The 24,561-nt window shown below is 39.5% G+C and overlaps 1 protein-coding gene across 1 annotated transcript; it reads left to right on the forward strand.

The window, feature by feature from the left end:
• Nucleotides 1–7,162: 7,162 nt before the first annotated feature.
• On the forward strand, nucleotides 7,163–11,373 carry LOC116642143 (tubulin alpha-1A chain). The gene is made up of 4 exons (XM_032420221.1): nucleotides 7,163–7,271; nucleotides 9,349–9,571; nucleotides 9,733–9,881; nucleotides 10,179–11,373. Exons 1-4 carry the CDS (start codon nucleotides 7,269–7,271, stop codon nucleotides 11,157–11,159), a joined length of 1,356 nt encoding a protein of 451 aa, XP_032276112.1. The 5' UTR covers nucleotides 7,163–7,268; the 3' UTR covers nucleotides 11,160–11,373.
• The last annotated feature ends 13,188 nt before the right edge of the window (nucleotides 11,374–24,561 follow it).

A 24,561-nucleotide genomic window follows, 5' to 3' on the forward strand; every position in this document is an offset into this window, starting at 1 on the left:
ACAAATGCATTTCCTACTCAGACTTGTATCTCTTCTCAACTTCCCTATTTTCTTTCTTTCTTTCTTTCTTTCTTTCTTTCTTTCTTTCTTTCTTTCTTTCTTTCTTTCTTTCTTTCTTTTTCTTTCTTTCTTTCTTTCCTTTCTTTCTTTCTTTTCTTTCTTTCTTTCTTTCTTTCTTTTTCTTTCTTTCTTTCAGAGCTGCATGCTCCACAGACTGAGCCAACCAGGCACCCCCATCAACTTCCCTATTTTCATAAAGAGCACCACTACCATTTCATGCTCTCAGTTCACCAAGTTCAAAACTTTAAGGGTTAATTTTTACTCTCTCCTTTTTGCCTCATGTTCAGCCAGTCACCACTGGGATTCTTCCTTTGGATGGTCTCTTCTATGATCCTTTTTTTTTTTTTTTTTTAAGATTTTATTTATTTATTTGACAGAGAGAGAGACAGAGAGAGAGGGAACATAAGCAGGGAGAGTGGGAGAGGGAGAAGCAGGCTTCCTGCCGAGCAGGGAGCCTGATGCCCAGGACCCCGGGATCATGACCTGAGCAGAAGGCAGACGCTCAATGACTGAGCCACCCAGGCACCCCCTATGATCCCTTTCTAACCATTCCCCCTGTAATTATGAAGGTCTGAGACCTTCTGCTTAGATTATTGCAGTAACCTCCTTATTGGTGTCATTATTTCCAGTCTCTTTCCCTACTCCACTTAGCTGTCAGATTAATTTTATAAATTAATTTTATAAAAATTAATATTTAATATTATATTAATATTCATTTTATTAAAATGTTGTTCACTCTCTTCTATAAGAATACAAAAGCTTCATACTGCCTACAGACTCAAGCCCAAACTCCTTTTTCAGACCAGAGTTCAAAATGCTTCATTAACTAGCTCCGCTCCCCACATATAACACTTTACCCGTTCCTTTGCATGCCCAAATTGAGACATTTTTGCTTTCCCTTGTACAGGCCCCAGATCAACATCATACTATCTCTTTGCTAATATTATGTTTCCTGTTTAAAGTACTCACTCTACTCCTGCCCCATTTGGTTATGAGCCACCATTCTGAGTGAAGACTTCCATGATAAACCATTGCTCTTAATATAAGGACTTTTTCCTTCTTTTGAAATTTCTATAACTTTCTATTTAACGTAGTACAGAATAAATTGTGAAGTAGATAAAAATTGTCTTTAGCATCCACAATTTCCTCTTTTTAGTACTTATTTTAAGAAATTCTTAATTTTTGGGGCGCCTGGGTGGCTCAGTCGTTAAGCGTCTGCCTTCGGGTCAGGTCATGATCCCGGGGTCCTGGGATCGAGCCCCGCATCGGGCTCCCTGCTCTGCAGGAAGCCTGCTTCTCCCTCTCCCTCTGCCTGCCGCTCTGCCTACTTGTGCTCTCTCTCTCTCTCTGTCAAATAAATAAATAAAATCTTAAAAAAAAAAAAAAAGAAATTCTTAATTTTGTAAGAAATTTTCAAACAGGGGCACCTGGTGGCTCAGTCGGTTAAGCGTCTGCCTTCGGCTCAGGTCCTGATCCCAGGGTCCTGGGGTCCAGCCCCACATCGGCCTCCTTGCTCAGCGGGGAGCCTGGTTCTCCCTCTGCCTGCAGCTCCCCCTGTTCATGCGCTCTCTCTCTCTCTCACTCTCTGACAAATAAATCTTTAAAAAAAAAGAAAGAAAGGAAGAAAGAAATCTTCAAACATACCCAAAAATAGAGAAAACAGTATAATGAACTCCATATACACATCATTAACATTTAACAATTATCAAGAGTTTTGCCACAATCTTTATCTATCATTTTTCCCCTTTTTCTTTCCTGAAGTACTTTATTTTTATTTTTTATTTTTTTTAGAGGGGCAGGGCAGGAGAGACAGAGGGAGAGGGAGAGAGAGAATCTTAAGCAGGCATGCAGCCCGACTCAGGGCTGATCTCATGATGCTGAGATCATGACCTGAGCTGAAATCAAGAGTTGGACTCTTAAATGACTGAGCCATCCAGGCACCCCTCAAATCATTATTTATTTGATTGCCAATATGTAGAGTATGGAGTTGGTGCCCTAGTTACTTCCAATGGTGCAAAGGTATCAGATGATTATTTTTAATTCACTTTTATCTATTTTTATTTTTCCTTTGTGGGGTATCTTTATGAACTCATGGGTTTATATTGTTAATTTTTTTATTATAAAAATTGCATAAATACAAAAATGAATAAAACACAATTTTATAGCATAACAAATAATTATAAAGTGACTATCTAGCTTTTATAACTCCTTTGCCTCCTTATCAAAATCAACTCTCAGGAAATTATCTCAATTTTAACACAATTTTAAATCAGTATGTCCTTTCACAGGTTTTTAAGTATAAGATTTACTTCCATTATGGAATTAAAGCAGCCATATTTAGGATTTGGGATCTTCATCTTAAAACTAACAGGCAGCCATTGATCTGCTTTAAGCAGTGGAGTGACATGATCTGTACTATGTGACATGATCTGTGAGATGTATTATAATAAGATCACTCTGGGGGCGCCTGGGTGGCTCATTCAGTTAAGTGTCTGCCTTCCACTCAGGTCATAATCCCAGGGTCCTGGGATCAAGCTCCCCGCTCCATGGAGAGCCTACTTCTCCCTCTCCTTCTCCCTGCTGCTCCCCCTGCTTGTGCTCTCTCTCTATCTCTCTGTCAAATAAATAAATAAATAAATAAATAAGTAAAATCTTTAAAAAAAAAAAATAAGATCACTCTGTTGTGTGAGGACTGAACTGGGTGGGGGTAGGAGCAAGTGTATAAAAAATCTAAGAGGGTACTAAGGTTGTCCAGGCAAAAGATGATGTACTTACTAGAATGGAGGTAGTTGAGATGGAGAGAAAAGAACAAGATTTGAGAAAGATTTAGGAGGTAGACTTGACAGGACTTAGTGACTGATTCTACGGTGGTTAGAAAAGGAGAGGGAGATATCAAGAGTAATTCTCATTTCTGATTTGAGAAACCAGATGTATGCTGCTCCATCTACTGAGCCAGAGAACCTTGTAGGAGGTGCATATTTAGAAGAAGATAACTAGTTCAATTTGGGATACCTGTGAGAAACCCAGCCAGAGACTGTAAGTTTACTACAGAATCTGGAACTAAGAGGAGTTGTTAAGAAGTGGGCGCCTGAGTGGCTCAGATGGTTAAGCCTCTGCCTTTGGCTCAGGTGCCCTGCTCCTTGGGAGCCTGCTGCTCCCTCTACCTCTCTCTCTCTCTCTGTCTCTCATGAATAAATAAATAAAATCTTTAAAAAAAAAAAAAGTGATGGACAGGGGCGCTGGGTGGCTCAGTCGTTAAGCGCCTGCCTTCGGCTCAGGTCATGATCTCAGGGTCCTGGGATCCAGCCCCACATTGGGCTCCCTGCCCAGCGGGAAGCCTGCTTCTCCCTCTCCCCCTCCCCCTGCTTGTGTTCCCGCTCTCCCTGTCTCTCTCTCTGTCAAATAAACAAATAAAATCTTAAAAAAAAAAAAAAAAAGTGATGGGCATATAAAAAGGATTTGAAGCCTTAGGAACGAAAGCACTTACCATCTTCTAGGAGTGACTAAGATCATATAGAATAAAATGAGAAAAGAGTCTAGGACTGAACCTTGAGAAACTCCAACATTTAAAGATTGGGAAAGGCGGAGGAACCAGCAGAGACAGAGAAGAAACAAAAAATGTAGGAGGGAAACCCAGAAAATGTAGAGTTTCTGAGGACAAGGGAAGAAGGTGTTCCAAGAAAGAGATAATATATCAACTGTGACAAAGCTTATCACAGGTCAACAAGAACTAAAAGTGTCCAGTGGATTTAGCAACAACCATGGAGGGCATTTGTTTTCAAGGAGTGGTAAGAGCAGAATCCAGATTGAATGGATTTAGGGATAAATAGGAGGTGAAGAAACAGGAAGAAAAAAGTGTTTGACAACTTTCTTATTTCCTACATAGGCTATAATACATGGGGTCGTGCGGTGGAGTCTACAAAGCTCCTCTCCATATACCTACAAACTGATGCTGTCTCCTATATACACGTACTTGTTTTATTTCTTCAACTATATTGGAAGACTCTAGGGCTGCCTGAGTGGCTCAGTCAGGTCATGATCTCCAGGTCCTGGGATCGAGCCCCGAATCAGGCTTCCTGCTCAGTGGTGAGTCTGCTTCTCTCTCTCTCTCTCCCTCTGCTCATTCTCTCTCTCAAATAAATAAATAAAATCTTAAAAAAAAAAAAAAAGATCAGGGTGCCCGGGTGGCTCAGTTGGTTAAGCGACTGCCTTCGGCTCAGGTCATGATCCTGGAGTCCCGGGATTGAGTCCCGCATCGGGCTCCCTGCTCGGCGGGGAGCCTGCTTCTCCCTCTCCCACTCCCCCGTCTTGTGCTCTCTCTCTCTCTCACTCTCTCTCTCAAATAAATAAATAAAATCTTTAAAAAAAAAAAAAGATCAGAAGGCTCTAGAGAAAAGAGACCACACTACTTACTACCTCTGAATTACTCACATTATCTAGAATGATCAAGGACTCACTGTCGACACCCAATAAATGCTTATTGAATAAAAAAGGCAAAATACTTATTACATACCTTTAAATGATTAGGCATTATAGTAGTTAGTGAAAATATGCACAGAGAGAAACCATTCATTCATCAAATGCATGTATAATGTCTAGTGTATGCTTGGCACTTTGCCAGGGACTGGGATTCACATTTTAATGGAGAAGAGGTGTAGATACACAAATAAACAATTTAAATTCTACAAATATTATAAAAGAAAAGATGTTTTACGCTAATCTTACCGTGGACACGAATGAACTTATTAGTAGAATACTTACACATCTATATTTATGTAAGTTAAAGAAATTGCCAGAAAAAAATAAAAGGTGAACTATAAAAAAATTTTTTTAATAGTTTGCATGCTATTAAGTCAGATAACGGGGGAAAAAAGAACAGATTAGTTATTTCCCTCTGCTCTCCCATTTATACATTTAAGATTATCAGTGCTCAAATAATCTATTTCTGACCTAGATCTTATTGTTACTTATGCCCAAGGGGAGAAAAAAAAATCCTCATTTGCATAAGGAACAGAATAGCTCTGGGATAGAATTACAAAGAATCAATTGCATGAACATGCCTCTCTTTTATTTAATCCTCTGTAAACTGCATAAAGAACTGAGACTATTGGTGAAACGACATATTTCTTTCATATTGTAAAGAAAATAAAATTCAAGACTATGCCTCTCATTCCATAAGGAAAGATTTGTACACTTTACCATGGTCCAGCAGCGTTTCATTTATTTGACTATTAAAATTTCATAAAAAGTATTTTCAATGAGTGACTTATAAATCCTTATACTCCCCAATGCGATTTAACTCTTATTTTTATTAAATGTACTTCTAGGTGCGGAAAGAAACATTCAAGTTGTCCTTAATGCTACTGTCTTTTTACTGAAATATACTTTTATTTGCTAAAGGGATGGAGATAAGATGATGTTGAAGATTATTTTTTCTATGAAATATGCAAGAAGTAGATAAAATGATGTGTGTGTTGGGTTTGATTTTTTCTAGGGAGACTACTGCCGCAAACTTGAACAAGTAAAGCAGAGCTATGGAGAGCCGGCTAGAAAAATCCATGGCAGCCATTGTCACACCACAACCTGCAGCAGCTGTCTCAAGACCCTCCCTCCCACGCCTGCTCTGCCCTCCAGCCCAGCAGGAATGAATGGGCTCCGCAGAGCACTGTAAATGGTGCTGCAGACCCTGAAAATCTGTTGCTGAAAACCGAACATAAAAATCATCTGCCAAAATAGAAATTTCCAACTTTGGTGGTCATAACAAACCTCTTTACCTCTGAAATTTCATTAGCAATGTCAGGTGGTAATCAGTCCAGAGTCTTATTCTGCATAGCCCGTCCTTGTTGGTAATAGAGCCTTTCTAAATAGCAAAAGAATGTTACTGCAATCCATCTCCTAGGGGTGAAAGCAAAGCCTTTTTGTCCCAAGAGGCAATTGAGCAACCACCAGTCTCCAGTTGAATAGCAACGGTGTGAGGCTGGCCACAATTCCCACAGTTAGAAGCCCAGTCTCTGAGATTTACTGAAATCACACAAGAACTACATAAAAAAAGAAATGCAATTATTGAGCTGACATAGTTGTCTGTGGATGGAGACAAAATTACAAAATGGTCTTCTTTCTTACATTATACAGCTCTCCTTTTTAATTTGATGTCCTAGTTATTCTTCTCTTTCCAGAAAAAAAGAAAAAAAAGAACAATGCAAAATATAACTGCATGGCACAGGTAATAGTACCAGCTTCTGAACTCCTTGTATTTTCTCAGTTCTGTATCAGGAAAGACGATTCATTTTAAAGAACAATACACTACATAAAATGTATTACATGGACTTCTGGTAAAGGAATATTTCTAGTAGACTATTTAACTATGCTATGTTTCTTAGATCTTAATTATCACCATGTTAGAACTACTCGTGTGCTTCCATATTTAGTATGGTTTTCTTCCATCTTCCCTTTTTGTTCAGCTTTTTGGGGGAGGGGTGCAAAAGAAGGTCTGAAGATAAATTACTTGAACCTGAAAAACCATTTTGGATGGCTCTATTATTGAACATTTTTTAATATTAAAAAAACCACATTTACCCGAGCCATTTTAAGCATCATTCCCATCTTCTCTCCTACTTTATCTTTAAAGCAATTAGAGATGTTGAAGCTTCCCTCAATGTGGCAGAATTTAGTGTACTTTGAGAGAGGGGCTGGGAGTAATTTTCCATTAAATATTTCATCTCAACACAAAATCTGCGATATAAGTGTTGGGGAAAACCTACATTGGTGATTTTAACTGTAGTATGAAGTTTAAGCAATATAAAAATCATCCAATTCAAGTTCTCTTTCTTCCCTTCTCCCTCCCCCGCCCCAACCCCACCCCATAATGGATGCTCGGCTGACTGTTTTTGCACAGTCTCTTTGTCTGAAGGATGCAAACAGTCTATGGATGCTAGGGAAAAGGGGGTGGGGGTGAGATTACCTCATCCCATGTTGCCTGCACCAATCACCACTCTCCTGTCGTGGCTTCTCCAGGCAGATCGAGGGGTCTGGACCAACAGGAAAAGGCCCCAGCCCATCCCCATGGTGACCGAGTTGTATATAGGGAGCCGCATCCGCCCATGTGCCGCAGGTTCTCTTACATCGACCGCCTAAGAGTCGCGCTGTAAGAAGCAACAACCTCTCCTCTTCCTCTCCGCCATCTGCTCGGCAGACACAAAGCAGCAACCATGGTAAGAATCTTCTTTCTCTGGCTCTTTGTGGCCATTGGGTGGGGTCAGTCCCCCAAGATCTACTTGGAAAATCTTAAGCCCTTTTTCCTTTACAACTTCTTTGGGTAAGGGTAGCCTTTATGCTTTGTTTGCGGGGCTTAGCTTTGCTGCCCCACATCCTCGAGCCCGGCCGCCGCCGCAGTGCGGGGTGCAGGAGCCCAGCCAGAACTGCGCCCGGGGCGCAGCAGAACCGTGGGGAAGAACAAAGGCGGCGCAGAGCGAGTACTTGTTATCTGAGCCCTTCCGAGCCGCCAGCAGCCCATCTGTCGGTGACGAAAGAGTCTGGGGCAGGGAAAAGCAGTCGTGGCGTCGCCTGCTCGGCCCCAGCGTCTGTGCGCACGGTGTTCGTGGGACTCCGAGAGGCTTTTCTTCCTGGCGTTGTTCCCTGGGGGAGGGAGAGAAGTCGTCCAAAAGGACCCGGGCTCAGTGGGTGTAGCTGGGAAGGGGGGAGGGGGAAGGACAGGGACAAAGCGGAACCTTGGGTTAGTATAAAAAGATCTCTCTACGGTTCGCTGGCATTTTAGCAAGATACCCGTATATTAACGGGGGGGAAATGTTAGTTTCTGTTGGAGCCCCTGGCAGCCGCCGTCAGGGCGGCGCAGGGGCGGAGTTGTTTGTTTCTGGCTTCTCCGGCCTTAGAGCCACTGGGCGGGGTTCGCCCTCACTAAACCTCCCCCTGTCAGAAGACTAATTAAAAGCCTTTCATCATTGTAGAACTGTAGGCGTTAAAAGGTTTTTCATTCACTGTTAAAACTTAAGATGAAATATTTTTTTCTTGAGATGCAAAATCACAGTTCTCTTGACAAGCCCTTTAAAGTCTGGTCTGGGACCACCCCGCCCTGACTGACTGGAGTGTGTGTGTCTTGTCTGTCCGTCTGTCTGTCTCTGCGTGCTAGATGCACGTTCAGCAAGAGAAAAAGCCCACTTTGAGAGCCAGCGTACCCTAACGCCCAGAACCCAGGGAAACGCCCTTCCCCACCCCCACCCCGCCCCCGCCCATATGTCAGTGACTAGACAATGGATAGACAATGGAAGCTGTAGCCATAAGGACCATAGAGAAGATAATCTCTTATTGAACGTGATAAGTATGAATATTCTGTGGTGAGTAGAGAACCTGAGAATGAAAATACTATTTTGTTGTTTTAAATAAATATTTCATTATCCTTTCATCGGGCTTTTATTCTTAGTTAGGTCCTCTGATATTTTTCTGATATAGGAACTGTTGTTTTAAAGATACTAATAATTTTTCAGTCTTTTGCAGTGGAGAAGATTCTGGAAAGACTTCTTTTTAAGTAATGAAAATGCTGCAGACAAAGCACTATACTCTCTGTCCAGCTGTCTTTTGTTCTAGTGCATCTACATTAATTCATTTCAATTTAGGCATATGGTTCCAGCCCGGGTCAGAGAAGGAAAACTGGCAGCATAGCACAATGAGATCATGTAGGCAGTTTCTGGAAATAGAACTTACTCTGTTAAATAATGTAGCAGACAGAACAGGCTAGTACCAGGCACAGCAAATGCAGCAATGCAGCAATGCAGGAGGCAGACCTTGTTTAGCTTCCAGTCCCCTAGCACTAATGGATTCTGCAGATAGACTGCAAAGGGGTGTGGCATCTAGCCTCAGCTGCAGCACAGATGTCCATGTTAAAATACCAAGTCATATATAGAAAAAATTCCTTATTTAAAGGGAAGGCAGTAGTAATATTGATTCCAATTAATTAATGATTAAATTTAATTTACTTCATTTTACAAAATCTGTGCTTTAAATATTTTTTAAATACAAAAAATTTCTATTCAACATGACTGGAAACGATGGGCTTGCACATGGGTTAAATAGCACAACATTATTATTCAGACCACACCCATCTGCAGCATTTGTAGCAGTGCTTTTCTTTAATCATTTCTATTGAGTTAGGGATAATCTCAAATAAACTTGAAGAATACCTGTACATAATTAGAAATATTTTCAAAAATCTACTGAAAATTCAAAATGCTAACATAACCTAATTTTACAATTTTCTTCTTTTCCTTCCCACAGCGTGAGTGCATCTCCATCCACGTGGGCCAGGCTGGTGTCCAGATCGGCAACGCTTGCTGGGAGCTCTATTGCCTGGAACACGGCATCCAGCCCGATGGCCAGATGCCAAGTGACAAGACCATCGGGGGAGGAGATGACTCCTTCAACACCTTCTTCAGTGAGACGGGCGCTGGCAAGCATGTGCCCAGGGCCGTGTTTGTAGACCTGGAACCCACGGTCATTGGTGAGTTGGCCTCAGTGACCCCCATGAGCTCCCGGGGTGAGACAGTTGGGGGGGGGTGTCTGGGACAGGAGGTCTGTCTTGAGGCTCCGTGGACACCCTGGGGTTGAGCGGGCTTGTGCAGGCGGTGAGTGAGGGGTGGCCGCTCTATTTGCCTTTTGCAGATGAAGTTCGCACCGGCACCTACCGGCAGCTCTTCCACCCTGAGCAGCTCATCACCGGCAAGGAGGACGCTGCCAACAACTACGCCCGAGGGCACTACACCATTGGCAAGGAGATCATTGACCTTGTCTTGGACCGCATTCGGAAGCTGGTAGGTTTAGTCTCAAGAATAAAGTAAATAATGATCCTAAGGAAGACATTGGAAATACGTTCTTTTCATCTTAAACACAGAACTGAAATGTAATAGAGTGAGGTAAACTATTCCTTTATAGTTTTTTTAAAAAATCCAATTAAAGCATTAACTATTTGGTGTCATTTTATAGATATTAGTGAAGCTATTTTTAACTAAATGCTTAGTAAGATCTATATTCTTGGAATTGTATGAAAAGTGAAAATATATTGCAAAGAGCAGTAATAATATGTTTTCTCTATTCCTTTTTTCTAACAGGCTGACCAGTGCACAGGTCTTCAGGGCTTCTTGGTTTTCCACAGCTTTGGAGGGGGAACTGGTTCCGGGTTCACCTCCCTGCTGATGGAACGTCTCTCTGTCGATTATGGCAAGAAGTCCAAGCTGGAATTCTCCATTTACCCAGCTCCCCAGGTTTCCACAGCTGTAGTTGAGCCCTACAACTCCATCCTCACTACCCACACCACCCTGGAGCACTCTGATTGTGCCTTCATGGTAGACAATGAGGCCATCTATGACATCTGTCGTAGAAACCTCGATATTGAACGCCCAACCTACACTAATCTAAATAGGTTGATAGGTCAAATTGTGTCCTCCATCACTGCTTCCCTCAGATTTGATGGAGCCCTGAATGTTGATCTGACAGAATTCCAGACCAACCTGGTGCCCTATCCCCGCATCCACTTCCCTCTGGCCACCTATGCCCCGGTCATCTCTGCTGAGAAAGCCTACCATGAACAGCTTTCTGTAGCAGAGATCACCAACGCATGCTTTGAGCCAGCCAACCAGATGGTGAAATGTGACCCTCGGCATGGTAAATACATGGCTTGCTGCCTGTTGTACCGTGGCGACGTGGTTCCCAAAGATGTCAATGCTGCCATTGCCACCATCAAGACCAAGCGTACCATCCAGTTTGTGGACTGGTGCCCCACTGGCTTCAAAGTGGGCATTAATTACCAGCCTCCCACTGTGGTGCCCGGTGGAGACCTGGCCAAAGTACAGCGAGCTGTGTGCATGCTGAGCAACACCACAGCCATCGCTGAGGCCTGGGCTCGCCTGGACCACAAGTTTGACCTGATGTATGCCAAGCGTGCCTTTGTTCACTGGTATGTGGGGGAGGGCATGGAGGAAGGAGAGTTTTCCGAGGCCCGTGAGGACATGGCTGCCCTTGAGAAGGATTATGAGGAGGTTGGTGTGGATTCTGTTGAAGGAGAGGGTGAAGAAGAAGGAGAGGAATACTAAAGTAAAAAATGTCACAAAGGTGCTGCTTTTACAGGGAAGCTTATTCTGTTTTGAACATTGAAAAGTTGTGCTCTGATCAGTTAATTTGTATGTAGCAGTGTATACTCTCATATACAATTACTGACCTATGCTTTAAAACACAACGCTTTGTTACAGACCCAAGCTGTCCATTTCTCTGATGGGTTTGAATAAAGTATTCCCTGTCTTAAATGAATTCAGTCTTGTGTTTTCTTTTTGGGTGTCTGAAATTCATGTATTTAGTTCTGAGAAGAAAGAATAACTGTTGACTGTGGTTTATACATGTACTGTGAAGTGACTTATTTTAAATTTTAGTATATTATAAAACTTATTCATAAAATACAAAATAACCAAAAATTACCACTAGATAAAATCTATGCTCTTCTTAAATTTTAACTCCACTGTGTTACTTAAACTGCTAGTACTCTTTAGAATTGATATTTACTAATACACAGCCAAAGGTCTGGTTACCTGCCGAGTCTCATACGACAAACATAAAATGGTGAATATTCCAAATGCATTATCCTGTGTTAAGTTTATTTTCATGCATTCTCATCCTGGCATGTGTTTAGTGCCATGATGCTTCCTCTGCCCTGGGTTCTCAAAAGAAGTCTGCTCTCCAAGAAATTGCTCCCTAGTTCTTTACTTCTTTCCAAACTTATTTTCAGCTAAATGTCAACAGAAAAGCCTGATATATTTACTCACTCTAATGTGTTATATATCTGAATTTTAACTCTCTAAATATATTATTATTTTAATATGGGATAATAACTTCAAAGAATAAAACTAATCATGCAGTTGTAGGCATCAGCACCAACATAGTGAGAGGAATAGTTCTGGGCCAATGGTTTTCACCTGCCAGTCCAACTGACCAAAAGGCTAAGGACCCAAGGACAGCAAACTGTCTTGTGCTATCACAGTATCTTGTTCTAGAATGATATCGTTGTGATGAAGTTCTTTTTTGGTATTTATAGCCTGTTTAATCTGTTTTTCCTTTGACACTGCCAACAAAGGGGTGTGATACTACTATAGTTACTGGAATCTGAGTTTAAGTTAATGGAAATAACGAAAAATAAGAAATAAGCCAAGATCAACTAGCTTTAAAGCCAATCCAATACTGCTTAGCAGTTTAGAAGCCAATGTGAATAGACTGGGGGGGGGGAGGGGGAAGTAAAAGGCTTCATTTATTCAGATAAAAAAACAATGTGGAAATTAGATAAAATGTAAGTTTTTAATGTGCACTCTCAGCACCTAGCAAAAATACAAGGAATATGGTAGATGTAGGTACAATGATTATTGGTTGAATGAATAAAGTGTAGGATAAAAGAGATAAGTATAAAATAAAAAAATAAAAGCCCTATGATCCTAATTTTAATTGTAAATAACAGTATGCATTTGTTATATATTTTCTATTATGAAAAAATTTTATAATTGTGTCCACTGAAAAGGTCTAGGACCAATGTAGGAATGAGTACTCCTACCACTCAGATGGTGGTCTTTAAATACCTATTTTCCACTAAAAGGAATCAGAATGTTTTAGAGATGTTCAAGCCGGGAGCAGAAAATATGTAAGTTCAGCCCCAAATATTTTCTCATTCCAGAAAGCAAGGAAGATAGTCAAAGACAGGGCGCCTGGGTGGCTCAGTTGGTTAAGCAACTGCCTTCAGCTCAGGTCATGATCCTGGAGACCCGGGATCGAGTCCTGCATCGGGCTCCCTGCTGAGCAGGGAGTCTGCTTCTCCCTCTGACCCTCCCCCCTCTCGTGTGCTCTCTCTCTCTCTCTCATTCTCTCTCTCAAATAAATAAAAATCTTTAAAAAAAAAAGATAATCAAAGACAAAGTTATATCAAAAGGATACAGAAGTCAAGTAGAAGGGGTTTTCATTGATGGTACAAATTGAGCATTGAAAATAATAGTGACTGCAGTGGGTTGAACCATATAAAATATATTAAAACTCGTGAGCTCATATTTTTTGTGTGATTTAAAAAACAACTGAAAGCAGTATAGCAGTTCCTCAAAAATATTAAACATAGATCTATGATCTCAGAATTCCACTTCTGGATATACACCCAAAGAACTGAAAGCAGTGACTCAGACACATATTTGTGTACCTATGTCACCACAGCTTTATTCACAATAGCCAAAAGTCAGAAGCAACCCTAATATCCATTGACAGACGAATGGATAAGCAAAATGTAGTATGTACACACAATATAATATTATTAGCCTTAAAAAGAAATGAAATTCTGACACATATGACAACATGGATAAACTCTGAAAATATTAAGCTAAGTGAAATAAGCCAGACACAAAAGGACAAATATTGTCTGATTTTATTTACATGAGGTACCTACAATAGTCAAATTCAGAGAGACAGAAAGTACAACAGTGGTTACCAGGAGCTAGGGGGAAGGATATAATAGGACGTTATTGTTTAACAGATACAGAATTTCAGTTTGTAATGATGAAAAAGTTCTTGAGGGGTGCCTGACTGGCTCAGTAGAAGAGCAAGTGACTACTCTTGATCTCAGGGTCATGAGTTCAAGCCCTAAGTTGGGTACAGAGATAACTGAAAAAGATAAATAAATTAAAAAAAAAAAAACAACTTCCGGAGGTGAAAAGTAGTGATTTTGTACAACAATGAAAATCTATTTAATGCCACTAAATTGTACTTTAAAAGGGTTAAAATGGGGGTGCCTGGATGGCTCAGTCTGTAAAGCATGCAACTCCTGATCTTGGGGCTGTAAGTTCAAGCCCTGCATTGGGTGTAGAAATTACTTAAAAAAATAAAATCTTTTTTAAAAATAATAAATAAATAAATGAAAGGGTTAAAATGGCAAATTTTATGTTATATGTATTTCACCACAGTTTAAAAAACAAAGTATAAACCAAAAACTAAAAATATGGTTACCTGCAGGGAGGGAACATGGTCTAACCAAACTTTGAATGTATTTGTTGTATCATTTGACTATAGAAACATAATTATAATAAAGATTTAAATCAAGGTGGAAAAAAAATCTCTAAAAATTAAAAGCAAAATAAAACAAAGGAATTTAACCACGTATCAAGTTGTAGCTTAACTACAGAGCTAATTCAGAATTATTTCACCTGACTTTAACACACAGTAATTTGATTGTGTAGTCAGAGATCTATCCTAAAAAAAGGAAATCCAAAAAAATAAGCTGTTTTCAGTAATCATATTAGTAACATTATTTATAGTTTTGAAATTATATATAAATAATACAGAAATTAAAGATTCATTAATGTATTAGTATACAAAAACCTCAAAAGTTATAATTATATTACATATATTCAAGAAAGTGGATGAGTTTTAAGTAGAGATAGGGGAAAATAAATAAAAATTCTGGAGATGAAAAATATATCTCAGATTAAAAATATGCCAAATGGGCTTAACAGTAAATTAGACACCACAGAAGAAAAGATTAATGAATTGAAGACAAACAAAACATCCAAAATTAAATACAGACCAAAAATAAACTGGAAAAAAAATGAATAAATGGATACTAAACAGAACATAAACAGAAGCAGATTGAAGATGACTCAGCATTTTTAAACAGTTTGTAAAGCTTCAGGAATGAGGTCTTAAACTTTTTGGTATTTTATTTTCTCAATTACAAATTGCTTTCGGGGCACCTGGGTGGTCAGTCAGTTAAGTATCTGCCTTCAGCTCAGGTCATGATCCCAGGGTCCTGGGATAGAGCCCCAGGTGGGGCTCCCTGCTTAGGGGAGAGTCTGCTTCTCCTTCTCTCTCTGTCCGTCTCCACTGGCTCGTGCTCTCTCTCTCTATCTCACTCACTCTCGCTCTCTCAGATGAATACATAAAATCTTTTTTTTTTTTTTTTTTTTTTTAAAGATTTTATTTATTATTTTGAGAGAGAGAGCACATCAGAGGGGAAGGGTCAGAGGGCGAAGCAGACTCCCTGCTGAGCAGGGAGCCTGATGCGGGACTCGATCCAGGGACTCCAGGATCATGACCTGAGCCGAAGGCAGTCGCTTAACCAACTGAGCCACCCAGGCGCCCCGATGAATACATAAAATCTTAAAAAAAAAACAAAAAAACAATTTCCTTTCAACATAAAGTACAGTGCTACAGATAAATTTAAAATAAATTTTATAAATCTATAAAGAGATCTTTTTAAGATTAGAATTACATAATATTAAAACTTTGTTTTGTTTTATTTTTATATATATTCATTTTACTTTATTTTTAGTTGTGGTAAAATACACATAGCATAAAATTTGTCATCTTAACCATATTTTAAATATACAGATCAGTAGTAAGTGCATTCACATGGTTGTGCAACCAATCTCTAGAACTCTCTTCATCTTGCAAAACTAAAACTCTATATCCATTAAATAACTTCCCAATTCCCCCTCCCCCTAGCCTCTGGCAACCACCATTCTACTTTCTGTCTCCATGAATTTGACTATTCTAGGTACTTAAAATAATAGAATCAGGTATTTGTCTTTTTGTGACTAGCTTATTTCACTTAGCATAACATCCTCAAGGTTCATCCATGTTATAGCATGTGTCAGAATTTCCTTTCTTTTTAAGTCTGAATAATATTCCATTCTATGTATATACCACATTTTGTTTATCCAATCTTTTATCTGTGGACATTGGGGTTGCTTCTACCTTCTGGCTATTGTGAATAATGCTGTTATGAACACGTGTATATAAATATCTCTTCCAGACCCTGCTCTTAATTATTTTATTTATATGTGCAGAAATGGTATTGCTGGAGCATATGGTAATTCTACATTCAACTTTTTGAGGAACTGCCATACTCTTCCACAGAGTCTATACATGTTACATTCCAACAGTGTACAAGGGTTCCAATTTCTCCATATCCTTGCCAACACTTGTTATTTTCTGTTGTTTTGTCTTTTGATGATAGTCATTTAAATAGGTATGAGGTGGTATCTCATTGTGGTTTTGATTTGCATTTCCCTGATTGGTGATGTTCAGTATCTTTTATTTATTTTTTGTTTATTTATTTATTTGAGAGAAATAGAGAGAGAGCATGAACTGAGAGAGGGAGAAGCACACTCCCCACTGAGCAGGGAGCCTGATGCAGGGCTCAATCCCAGGACCCTGGGATCATGACCTGAGCCGAAGGCAGACACCTAATCAACTGAGCCACCAAGGTGCCCAGTATCTTTTATTTATTTATTTTTAATTATTTGAGAGAAAAAGAGAGAGAGAGTGCGCAAATGGGAGGAGGGAGAGGGACAAGAAGACTCTGCGCTGAGCTCAGAGCCCAACACAGGGCTCGATCCCAGGACCCCAAGATCATAACCCAAGCCAAAATCAAGAGTCAGATGCTCAACCGACTGAGCCACCCAGGCACCTCATGTTCAGTATCTTTTAATGTGCTAATTGGCCATTGGGATATCTTCTTTGGAGAAGTGTCTATTCAAGTCCTTTGTTTACTTTTTTTAGTGTAATAATTTTTTATTGATGTATAATTGACATATAACATTATATTAGTTTCAGGTGTACAACATAATGATTTGATATTCATATATATTGCAGAGAGATCACCACAATAAGTCTAGTTAATATCTGTCACCATATATACTTAAAAATTCTTTTCTTTTGGGGCACCTGGGTGGCTCAGTCATTAAGCATCTGCCTTCGGCTCAGGTCATGATCCCAGGGTCCTGGGATCGAGCCCCGCATCGGGCTCCCTGCTCCATGGGAAGCCTGCTTCTCCCTCTCCCATTCCCCCTGCTTGTGTTCCCTCTCTCGCTGTGTCTCTGTCAAATAAATAAAAAATCTTAAAAAAAATTTTTTTTTTCTTGTAATGAGAACTTTTAAGACCTACTCTCATAGTTTGCTGAAAGTTTGGGGTTTTTTTAATTAATGGATGTTGGATTTTGTCAAATTCTTTTTCTGCATGCATCTATTGAGATGATCATATGGGTGGTTTTTAATTCTATTAATATGGTGAATTAGATTCATTGTCTTTTGAATATGAAACCAAAGACAATTTACCATGAGCATTTTCAAATTTCTAACCATTTCTCTTATTCCTATAGGTACATGGTATTTCTCCTATCAAGAAATAAAGTCTTGGGGTGCCTGGGTGGCTCAGTTGTTAAGCGTCTGCCTTCGGCTCCGGTCATGTTCCCAGGGTCCTGGGATCGAGACCCACATCGAGCCCCGCATCAAGCCCCGCATCGGGCTCCTGCTCAGCGGGAAGCCTGCTTCTCCCTCTCTCACTCCCCCTGCTTGTGTTCCCTCTCTCACTGTGTCTCTCTCTGTCAAATAAATAAAAATCTTAAAAAAAAAAAGCACACTTAAAAAAAAAAAGAAAGTCTATTCCTCTCTCTTTAAATCTCCATTGGCCTTATGATTGCTTTGATTAATAGAATGTGACAGAAGGAAGCTGTGCCAGATCCAGGTCAATCTCTTAAGAAGCCTAGCAGCTTGTTTTCATTGAGAGAGGTCATGTGGAAAACAACTAGGGGACCCTACCCAAGAGCCACCAAATAGACCCCAGACATGTGAATGCCACTATGCTAGGCATTCTAGTCCCAGCTAAGATCCCAGCTGAATGCAACTATGGGAATGAGCCAGATGACACCCCAAGAAACAGAGGAGCCGTCCATACCCATGGAATCATGCGAAATAATAAATAGTTGTTTTAAGTCACTAAGTTTTGGGGTGGTATGATAAATAGTAACAGATAACTGAAACAACGCTTACACATACATCTGGAGAAAATATATACAGTTTTCATCAGATTTTCTAAAATGATTAAAACCACTAAAGAAATTAAACACTGAAGATTATTTAGGAAATACCTCATAAATATTCCTTTTTTCAGTGTTTTTTGATAGATATTAATAGCAGTGTGCTCAAGATTAATCTTTTGACCTAAGTAGAGTAAAGGTATTGAATTTGGCAATTAAATGAAAAAATGTACTAGACCATCCCTTCTGCACTCTGAAGCAAGGTAGTATTAGGTAGTATTTTAGGGCTAGACCAATATGCTTCACAAAAAAATACACACATGAACATGTGAAAATATATAACCAAAAATTATACAAAGAGAAATGAACAAAAGCAGACCCAAAATTCTACACCATAAAATATGGTAAAAAAATGTAGTTGCATACATGAACCAGCTGGATGTATTCAACTACCATCAATACTAGCACAGCCATCATGGGAAGAGAGTGTGATATGAAACTGAGTTAGAGCCTATCCCCAGAGTCTAGAAAAAAAATGACTGAGACATAGAGCATTGCTTCCATCTGGTGAATGGGGTGGGGTAAGGCAGAGGGTTTGAAGGAAAATGACAATACTGTAGGCCATTAGTTTTAATCCAGTAAAAGATGAAATGGATCAGAAGGGTACAAGATAATATGGCAAAGAGAAGCTAACCCTGGAAAAAAAGAGCTTGAAGAGATCAGGCCAGTTACTCAGACATAGTTCAAAGAGAATATATCAGGTACCTAGGCAGAGGCCTGCTAGGCAGATTGACTTGCATGTTCCCATATTGCTTGAAAAGCAGCAGCTTTTCAAGTGTCCAGGTTGTTGAAGGTCAGGATATACAAAGGTCTGACCTGGAGAGGAAGGCAAAACCAAGGATTCTGGGTAGCGTTAATAGGAATCCTTGCTACAGCATATTACACAAAGGCCCAGCGCAGTGACAATTTCCAGGAAAGCAGACCAAATGAGTTAAATGCCAGAACTCATAGGGGAACCCTTGATGATGAAACACAGGAAAATGAGGTGAGAACTAAGAAAGCTGATCAGTTGGAATGCTACATGGAAAAGACTAGAGCAACAAACACTTGAAGAGACGCAGTGAGGGTCAGAAATATGGGTGCAGCTAAGCTGGGTCCCTCTGGCTTAAGATCTCTCATAAGGTTTCAGTTGTTGGCCAGGGCTGCAGTCAATCTGAAGGCCCAACTGAGGGAGGATTCACTTCCCTGCTCATTCCTCTGGTTGTTGAGAGAATTCAGTACCTATTTTGATAGCCTCAGTTCCTTGCTGTTCAACTGAGGGCCTCAGTTCTTTGCTGCCTGTTGGCTGGAGACCTGCAGTTCCTTAACACATGGGCCTTTTCAAAGGGCAGTACACAACATGGCAACTAAATTCCCTCAGAGCAAGTGAGAAAGAAAGCAAGAGAGAGCCCCCAAAACAGAAGCCACAGTCTTTTTGTAACTTAACATCAGAAGTGACATCTTATTATTTTTGCTATAGTCTATTAGAAAAATCACTAGATCCAGCCTACAGTCAAGGAGAATGCATTACATAAGGACATGAATACTAGGAGAAGGGGAACAATAGGGGCTATCTTAGAGGCTGTGTATCAGTTACTCAGCTCTAAAAATTCTATCCCTGTTTTTAATTGCTGCAAATGTCAGATTCCCAAGAGTAATGATCTCATTGGCCCAGTCTGGGTTAGGGTTTCTCCTGTGTGTTGATCAGCCTTGACTAGAAGGGGCAACATAATGTAATATAAGCCATTTCTAGGGAATAGGAAATTGTTGTAGGCTTGTTAGCCACATGAAAATCTGTTACAAAGATACACTATCAAGCTATTATTAGAACTGTGTAAAAACTAAAAAAGATTAACTTTAGATTGAGTATTGGGAAATAAAGCTTTGGAATGTTTTCAATCAGTTTCAATCAGTTTCATGACTACCTTATTCTCTATAGCTAAAGGGAAAGAGTAAGCATCATTTTATCACCTGTAGATACAATTTAACGGGATAATTTAGATACATCTTGTCTAAGCAAAATTGGAAGACTCTCAGAATTATGAAGGAGCTGGTGGGGAAAAGAATAAAGAAAATAATGGCTATGGTAGAAATAAGACCAGTAAGAAGAGAAATTTTAAATGAAAAATTCACTTGATGCCCTTGAAACTCAAGGCATCTCAAAGGTAAATAGAAAATCAACTTTGGGGCAACCGGCTGGCTCAGTCAGTACAGCATGCCACTCTTGATCTCGGGGTTGTGAGTTCAAGCCCCACACTGGGGGTAGAGATTACTTAAAAATAAAATCTTTAAAAAAAAAAAAAGAAAATCAGCTTTGCTGACATTGATACAATATTTACACAAAGGCAAATAACTTAAGGTAGGCTTTGAGTATCACTGCTTTTCTTCAATTGTTGTCTTATTTTTATTCTTTAGGGCATTCTGTTCTCAGTAATAGTAGAGTATCTTGTTACAGGCCAAACCTGCAGTAGAAAACAACTGGAAAATATGGACAAATTTAAAATTTAAAAATCTAGGAGATTCTGACTGGCTCAATCAGAAGGGCATGTGACTCTTGTTCTCAGGTTCATGAGTTCATGGGGTGTAGAGATTACTGAAATAAATTTAAAAATTTTTAAAAAACAAAAATAAAATTTAAAAATCTATGCATAGGAATCAGAGAGCTACCAAGGCAGCTGAGGAGCTAAAATCTCAGACAGAAAAGAAGTGCAAAGAGGTAAACCTGACATTTGATGCCTCTTTTCCCTTCAAGGCATTACTGATTCAAAAATAGTAATGATAGTTTGAAAAGCTGAGCAGAAAGCAGTAGCTAAAGGCTGAGAACTGGTCTACCTGTAGTCTTAAAGAGCATGGTGGGCAAAACTGGAGGTTCAGGACCCACTAAGATAAAGGAACTCTGGTAACCTCCTTTACTTTTAGTTTGGACACCCAAGCCTATACCTTAGAAGAGATCAGGCCTTAGAAATACTAAAGTTCAGCTTCTCATCAACTCAGTCCCTGGTTTAAGATGGTCTAATCTTACCCCAACTGACTGCCAGAAGCAAAAGTAAACTCTTGCTAGAGAAAGATAACACCATTCAGGACTTAGAATTATCTCTTTAATTTTTCATAAACCACTTTCAGTATTAAACAAAAATTACCAGTTTTCCATAGACAAGATAAAATGACAAAAACTGAAGCAATATCAAAGAATAGAAACAGATCCATAGAAGAGTCAGATATTGGAATTATCAGGCATGGACTTTAAAATAACCATAAAGAGGTGTGCCTGGCTGGCTCAGTCAGTAGAGCATGTGACTCTTGATCTCTGGGTCCTGAGTTCAAGTCCCACGTTGAGTGTAAAGAATTACTTTAAAAAAATTAAAAATAAAAATAAAATAACCATAATGAATAGGTTTAGGAAGTTAAATGACAAGATAGGGAAATTCAGCAGAGGAAACTGTATGAAATATAAAATGAAAACTCTAGACCTAAAAAATAATCACATAGAGTCAATAGGGCTTAACAGCACATTGGACACATATAAAGAGGTAACTAGTGAACTAAAAGATAGGTCAGAAGAAATTATCCAGACTGAAGCTCAAAGAGAAAAACAAAGAAAAAAAATACAGAAAAGAACATAAAATACACATGAGACACTGTAAAAAAGAAAACTTTAATACATACCTAATTAGAGATCCAGAAGACAAGAGGGAGACAATGGGATAGAAACAATATTTGAAGAGAAAATCGCCAAAATTTTTCCAAAAGTAGTGAAAGAACCAGAGTCATAAATATAAGAAATTCTATGAAATCAAGCAGAACAAATACAAAGAAAAGCATACTTTAGGCATGTCATAGTGAAGTTGTTAAAAACCAAAGATAAGGGTTGCCTGGGTGGCTCAGTCATTAAGCATCTGCCTTCGGCTCAGGTCATGATCCCAGGGTCCTGGGATCAAGCCCTGCATCGGACTTCCTGCTCAGTGGGAAGCCTGCTTCTCCCTCTCCTTCTGCCTGCTGCTTCCACTGCTTGTGCTCGCTCTCTCTGTCAAATAAATAAATAAATCTTTAACAACAACAACAAAAAACCAAAGATAAAGATAAAATTTTACACCCATATTCTTTCTTTCTTTTTTTTTTTTTTTAAGTGGGCTCCACGCTGGGCATGGAGCCTAACACAGGGCTTGACCTCATGACCATAAGATCAAGATCTGAGCTGAGATCAAGAGTCAGATGCTTTCAGGGAAATACAAATCAAAACCACAATGAGATACCACCCCACACCAGTCAGAATGGCTAAAATTAACAAGTCAGGAAACAACAGATGTTGGTGAGGATGTGGAGAAAGGGGAACCCTCCTACACTGTTGGTGGGAATGCAAGCTGGTGCAGCCACTCTGGAAAACAGTATGGAGGTTCCTCAAAAAGTTGAAAATAGAGCTACCCTATGACCCAGCAATTGCACTCCTGGGTATTTGCCCCAAAGATACAAATGTAGTGATCTGAAGGGGCACCTGCACCCCAATGTTCATAGCAGCAATGTCACAATAGCCAAACTATGGAAAGAGCCCAGATGTCCATCAACAGATGAATGGATAAAGAAGATGTGGTATATATATACAATGGATTATTATGCAGCTATCAAAAAACGAAATCTTGCTATTTGCAACGACGTGGATGGAACTAGAGGGTATTATGCAAAGTGAAAATAACTCAATCAGAGAAAGACAATTATCATATGATCTCACTGATATGTGGAATTTAAGAAACAAGGAAGAGGATCATAGGGGGAAGAGAGGAAAAAAATGAAACAAGATGAAACCAGAGAGGGAGACAAACCATAAGAGAATCTTAATCTCAGGAAACAAACTGAGGGTTGCTGGAGTGGAGGGGGCGGGGGATGGGGTGGCTGGATGATGGCCAATGGGGAGGGTATGTGTTGTGGTGAGCGCTGTGTATTGTGTAAGACTGATGAATCACAGACCTGTACCCCTGAAATAAATATATTATATGTTAATAATAAAAAAATAAATTTTAGGGGCACCTGGGTGGCTCAGTTGGTTAAGCGACTGCCTTCGGCTCAGGTCATGATCCTGGAGCCCCGGGATTGAGTCCCGCATCAGACTCCCCGCTCGGCGGGGAGTCTGCTTCTCCCTCTGACCCTCCCCTCTCTCATGCTCTGTCTCATTCTTTCTCTCTCAAATAAATAAATAAAAAATCTTTTAAAAAAATAAATTTTAAAAATAAATTAATTCATTAATTTAAAAAAAAGAGTCAGATGCTTAACCACTTAACTGACTGAGCCACCCATAAAGACAAAATCTTAGAAGAAGTTGTGGGGGAGGGGGTTGGTCGAGGGACATATCTTCAAAAGAACAATAAGGCTAATAGCTAGCTTCTCAACAAATTGATGGAAGCCAAAAGATAACGGAATGACATGTTCAAAGTGTTGTAAGATAATAACTGCCAAACTAGAATTTTACACTCAGTAAAAAAAGTTCTTCAGAAATGAAGACAAATTCATACATTTTCAGACAAATAAAAACAGAAAACTTGCCACCAGCAGACCTCCATTCAAGGAACACTAAAGGGAGTTCTACCAAAGGGAAAAGGATCCCAAATAGAAGTACCGATGTGCAGAAAGAAATTAAGAGCAATAAAAAGGGCAAATACGGGGGCACCTGGGTGGCTCAGTCAGTTGGGTGTCTGCCTTCAGCTCAGGTCATGATCCCAGGGTCCTGGAATCGAGTCCCACGTCCGGCTCTTTGCTAAGTGAGGAGCTTGCTTCTCCCTCTGCCTGCCACTCCCCTTACTATATTCTCTCTCTCTGTCAAATAAATAAAATCTTAAAAATAAATAAATAAATAAATAAATAAATAAATAAATAAAATTTTAGAAAGGGCAAATATGAAGGTAAATCCTGATGAATAATAAGAGCTTATATTTAAGGATACATGAGTGCAGATAAAAACAAAGAATTTCCGGAATGAAAACTATGATCGCTTAGGAAAAAAAACTGCAGATGAATTGAAGGAGTGAATATTTACTGTCAAGATCTGAATTAGTGACTGGAAAGTTGAGCAGAACTATCTCAAAGCAAAGAGCTGAAATACAAACAGAAATCATGATGGAAAATATAGGACTTAGAGATAAGATCCAGGTATACAAGTAATAGCAGTTCCAGAGGACAAGAGGATAGATGGAAAAAAGGAAATACTTTAAAAAATAATATAGATCGCTGGATACAAAAATATGCAAAAATCAGCTGCATTTTTATATACCGTGAATAATTGGAAATTTTAATTTAAAAAGAATACCATTCGTAATAGTATCAAAAAACATATAGGGGTGCCTGGGTGGCTCAGTCAGTTGAGTGTCCAACTTGATCTCAGCTCAGGTCTTGATCTCACAGTTGTGAGTTTGAGCCCTGCGTTGGGCTCTGCACTGGATGTGGAGCCTATTTAAAAATAAAATAAAATAAACAAAATGCGTATGGATGAAATTACCCAAATTGTTCAAGACATATTTTAATGAAACTTTATTGAAAAACACTGAAGAATACCTAAATAAATGGAATCATATACTTAGTCTGTGGATTGGAAGAGCCATCTTATAAAAATGTCAGCTCTTCTCAAACTGACCTATAG

Source organism: Phoca vitulina, unplaced genomic scaffold (genome assembly GCF_004348235.1).
Source record: "Phoca vitulina isolate PV1807 unplaced genomic scaffold, GSC_HSeal_1.0 scaffold23, whole genome shotgun sequence".
NCBI classification, from domain to species: domain Eukaryota; kingdom Metazoa; phylum Chordata; class Mammalia; order Carnivora; family Phocidae; genus Phoca; species Phoca vitulina.

What these genes read in the sequence shown, in the direction of transcription:
- LOC116642143 (XM_032420221.1), top strand. An exon ending in CCTGGAACCCACGGTCATTG is followed by an intron (nt 9,572 to 9,732) that starts GTGAGTTGGCCT and finishes TGCCTTTTGCAG; the next exon opens with ATGAAGTTCGCACCGGCACC. An exon ending in TGGACCGCATTCGGAAGCTG is followed by an intron (nt 9,882 to 10,178) that starts GTAGGTTTAGTC and finishes TTTTTCTAACAG; the next exon opens with GCTGACCAGTGCACAGGTCT.